The sequence below is a fragment of the Oncorhynchus nerka genome, unplaced genomic scaffold (assembly GCF_034236695.1).
Source record: "Oncorhynchus nerka isolate Pitt River unplaced genomic scaffold, Oner_Uvic_2.0 unplaced_scaffold_962, whole genome shotgun sequence".
Taxonomy (NCBI): domain Eukaryota; kingdom Metazoa; phylum Chordata; class Actinopteri; order Salmoniformes; family Salmonidae; genus Oncorhynchus; species Oncorhynchus nerka.
In genome coordinates, this window is record NW_027040353.1 from 1 (window position 1) to 5,002 (window position 5,002).

Sequence of the window (5,002 nt, forward strand, 5' to 3'; positions counted from 1 at the left end):
GAGGGATACAGACAGAGAGAGGAAGAGGTAGAGAGAGAGGGATACAGACAGAGAGAGGAAGAGGTAGAGAGAGGGATACAGACAGAGAGAGGAAGAGGTAGAGGTACAGACAGAGAGAGGGAGGTAGAGAGAGAGGGATACAGACAGAGAGAGGAAGAGGTAGAGAGAGAGGAGATAGAGAGAGAGGGATACAGACAGAGAGAGGAAGAGGTAGAGAGAGAGGGATACAGACAGAGAGAGGAAGAGGTAGAGAGAGAGAGGGATACAGACAGAGAGAGGAAGAGGTAGAGAGAGAGGGATACAGACAGAGAGAGGAAGAGGTAGAGAGAGAGGGATACAGACAGAGAGAGGAAGAGGTAGAGAGAGAGGGATACAGACAGAGAGAGGAAGAGGTAGAGAGAGAGGGATACAGCGATTGAGAGAAGTAGAGGTAGAGAGAGAGGGATACAGACAGAGAGAGGAAGATGTAGAGATTGAGAAGTAGAGGTAGAGAGAGAGGGATACAGACAGAGAGAGGAAGAGGTAAAGAGAGAGGGATACAGAGCTTGAGAGAAGTAGAGGTAGAGAGAGAGGGATACAGACAGAGAGAGGAAGAGGTAGAGAGAGAGGGATACAGACAGAGAGAGAGAGAGAGAGGGATACAGACAGAGAGAGGAATAGGTAGAGACAGAGGGATACAGAGCTTGAGAGAAGTAAAGATATAGTCGAGAACCACTCTTTGGAAAAAAGTGCTTTAATTAATACTTTTAAGTGCTATCCTCTGGGTCCACATTGTACATTTCTGTTGTATATGTCTTTTACACAAACACATTCAATTCAAATAGAATGTACAAAGTGTTACTGACCTGCCCAGTCTGTGGAAGCAGGCGCTGCTGGGTTTAGTGAGGTTGTTGAAGAAAAGCTCCAGCTGGAAGGAATGAGGCGATGTCTCCCTGGAAACACAGACAGGAACAGGATATGACATCACCACTCAGCCCCCCCCCCCCCTTTCAGCCACATGAGAGTTCCCGTCTGTCCGGTTACGATTTTACCTCACAAATCGCCCAACTACCACGGTGAGAATGAGGCCAAACTAAACATTACAGCTCTGGGGCCTCATTTATCAATAATGCGTAGAAACTTCTATAAAATACTTCTTACGAACAGAATTTAGAATGTTCGTAAACATAGAAAAAGTGTGATTTCTCAAACAATCCTACGAGCTTCATGCGTAGACCGGAAGGAGATAATCGTTGATAAATATCAAATGTTCTCAGCCTCAGTGCTCGTGCACGACCGTGGCTATTTGCATTTTGAAGTGCCCCCAATTAATCATACATGGTCAAAATCATCCCTTTAAAGCCCATGGGGAATATACCACACCGTACCAGGATATACAACGTCGCAACCAAAGAAAGCTAAGAAAATAGTAGGTACTAGTGTCAGAGATTGAGTACAACCAAAAGGTTTTATGTGTCTCTCTCAGTTGTGGCTTGACCAGTATAACCATTAAGACAATGAGTTGCATTAGCAATGGCAAATCTACATAAAATGAGTAGACAACAGTCAGGAATAAGCCATCCATCCTCAACAGCTCCTTCCTGTAGGCGTATAGGCCAACATTGGCCACCACATTCAGCAGCGTCTTCTGCCCATCTCATAAATGATCACCTGCACATTAAGAGTGGAAGCCTTTTCTGTCCACAGTTCAACTCGTTTTGGGATGGTGCTTTTATGGCGATGTGGGTGCCGTCTATTACTCCGTTCGTATTTGGGAACCCATTGATGGCAAAGAAACCCCTCTTGACTTCAACCTGTTGGGCAATGGTGTAAGGAAATTGTACATTACCGTTTGTTTTACTGATGATTGCATCCAAAATACTGTCTCATTGAAGCTGTGAGATGCCGATGGGCAAGCTCCCGATGCCAAACACCTGAGGGTGGACAGCACTTGGATGTGCACCGGAATGGCATGCGGTTGCCTTTTTAAAGTAAGTCTTAAGTCCTCACAAAAATCCTATAAGATTGGCTCATCAGATATAATTTCCCAAAATCAATCAGTACTTTCTGAGAAAGATCATACTACTGCACAGATCCTACTGCTGTTGGAGCTACGAACACAAGCATTTCACTACACCTGCAATAACATCTGTTAAATATGTGTCAAATTTTATCAACCTCTCATTCAATTTCCCATTATTTAAAGTCTTTATCATATTTCAACAATAGTTTCACTTTCACACGTGCCTCTAACTTTGGGCTCCCGAGTGGCGCAGCGGTCTAGGGCACTGCATCTCAGTGCAAGAGGCGTCACTACAGTCCCTGGTTTGAATCCAGGCTGTATCACATGATTGGGCGTCCCGTCCCATAGGGTGGCACACAATTGGCCCAGCACCGTCTGGGTTTGGGCGGGGTAGGCCGTCATTGTAAATATGTTCTTAACTGACTTGCTAGTTAAATAACAAATGACTGTACTTTATGTGAATTATTATAGTAAAAAAAATGCACTGGTGGTCAATTGATATGCCTGTCAAGATATGTTGCATGAATTCACAATGGAAATACAATGACATTGAAAAATGATTGAATTATTACTCCATCACAATTTCAGACATTTTAAACATATATTTCCCCCCCATACTACGCTTGACAGTTCACTTACACCTCGATCACACCGACAGCATCATTGCGTTTTGGTACACTGCGTTTGCCTTGCAGAATTGCATTACAGTGTGGTGCATACATTGGATTTTTTTAAATTCATGCATCAAATTGTATGGTTTGACATTAATGGTAGCAGAAGGTGAATGTTGAACTTACGTTGAACACATATCCAGATGATGCTCGTACCATTTTGCGCAATAAGGCTATAGGTGTGAACAAGGCATTATTCCACCACATGGCACTGTGTGAGCACGGTCATGGCAAATGTTCCTATTGATAAATCACACACTTTGCTTCCCACGCATGGTTTACGCACATATTTGTGCCTATGCATGATTGTTTGAGGCCCCTTTTTTAAATTTAATTTAACTAGGCAAGTCAGTTAAGAACAAATTCTCATTTTCAATGACGGAACAGTGGGTTAACTGCCTGTTCAGGGGCAGAACGACAGATTTGTACCTTGTCAGCTCGGGGATTTGAACATGCAACCTTTCGGTTACTAGTCCAACACTCTAACCACTAGGCTACGCTGCCGCCCCAGAAGTTCCCCTCAGTCTCAGATGTCACATGCACATAGCTAGTAGTATATATTTATTTAGCTCTCCCTTATACACCTTGAATGATGGTTTCTTACCCGAATGCCCGGTTGTCTGGCAGGCTGGTGTGTGCTTTAATTCCAGGAGGAATGACGCGCACCTCTGTGATCAGGACCCCACACGGGAACCGCATCACATCCACATTGGTCAGCTACAGACAGAACACATTTGAATAATTTCACTGTAAGGCCTACCACATCCGTTGTATTCGGCGTATGTGAAAAATAAAATGTGATTCGATTTTTATTTTAGACCATGTTAGCGCACAACAAAAAACAGTCAGCAATTTTTGTGCCATACAAAAACAAAAAGGGACAACTGGGAATTTCGTGTATCATCTGCAGACAGTAACTGTATGCTATATCTGTAAAGATGAACAGTCTGAAAACTGTATGTGTAACGTAAACAGTGTGAGTAACTAGCAAGTAAACATACACGTTAGCTGTGTGAGTAGCAAGCAGGTAAACAATCTGCGCACACGCCGTTGCCGACTGTCCCGTTATCTGTTATGGCTAGCTAGTTTCGCGTATCCCTATCCCCGCTGCAACTGTAGAAGAGACCACTTAATATAAGAACCCGTGACCTACTTAAAAACGTAATACCTTTTTAGGAAACAATGCATCACACTTAGTTTGGAAGGACGATTGAGTTATTATGCAAGGTGGCCACCGTGTTAGCATTAGCCTAGGGGAACGGGGGGGATCAGAAGTCGTAGTTAGCTAGCTAACTGGAATCTCAGCTAAGTACACTCCTGGGATAAAATAGCAAGTGGTATTAACACATTTAGCTACCTCTGCACTTTGATGTTTGAACGTATCCAGAAAAAGTAGCTCCGTTAAAGTGTCCCCCGCCATGTTTTTCTGTTTTCACTTGGGGTAAACTTCCGGATCTAGCCACAACGGTTTCCGGGTTTCAAAACCCGACGGCAAGCAGTTCTGTAAAGACAGACCCTGAATCAGTTTAAACCGAATTTATTTCCAATGAGTGAAAATACAAACTGATCTGAAATCGGTGCATAGTGGAGAGTTCATCCAACATTAATTCAGGCTTCTGGCAATGGCACTCTCGTAATAAATTATTAAAGATGCCGTAATAAAACAGGCTGTAGCCTGACTTTGAATATTTGATATATGTATTTTACAATAGCCTAAATGAAAACAATGGATCTACATATTTTTCATCACTGTTTATTAAAAAAAAGGCCTTATAAACTTTATTGCAATTATGTCACTGATTTGCCACGATTGGCTGGTCTCAATATTTTCTCAGCAGTAGCAGAAATGATGTTACATTACATTGTTTTCAATAACATTTCCCACTGCAGCCTATATGCCAAGCGTAGCATTTGGAAATAGCCTATGCACTCGCCTACTCACGAAAAGATATTTTTTTTAAACTAGGCAATGGTCAGTTTGTAGGCTAGTATATGAGATTGTTGTTCTTGTCAAGTATGTTGTTCAGATTGGGCGGATGGGTTTGTCTGCGATGCCGTGCCACGTCCTTGTTTGAAAGCACCAATAGGGACAGCACTCAGAAAGAGAAGGGGTATATTCATTACGGAAACCGTTTACAGGTTAAGAACCAAACGAAAGCACAGAGGAAACCAGAGTTTCTATTGGACAAATGCAGGCAGGTCCCTCTCCGTTTCGTCCCGTTTACGTCCGTTTAAGAAGCGCTTTGCAACAGAATCGGCGTAATGAATAGGCCCAATGCAGGTAGCTACCTGGGTCACGTGGTCCGCAGCGCACACAGGTAGGTGCATC

General features: G+C 43.1%; 1 protein-coding gene across 1 annotated transcript; it reads right to left on the bottom strand.

Annotated features, from left to right (window-relative positions):
* Positions 1 to 845: 845 nt before the first annotated feature.
* On the bottom strand, positions 846 to 4,120 carry LOC135570646 (protein virilizer homolog; the record flags this gene model as incomplete). The annotated part of the gene is made up of 3 exons (XM_065016588.1): positions 4,031 to 4,120; positions 3,278 to 3,390; positions 846 to 932 (listed from the first exon to the last, which is right to left on the bottom strand). Coding segments are annotated over exons 1-3 (263 nt in total), but the record flags the coding sequence as incomplete, so codon positions are not given.
* Positions 4,121 to 5,002: the final 882 nt, after the last annotated feature.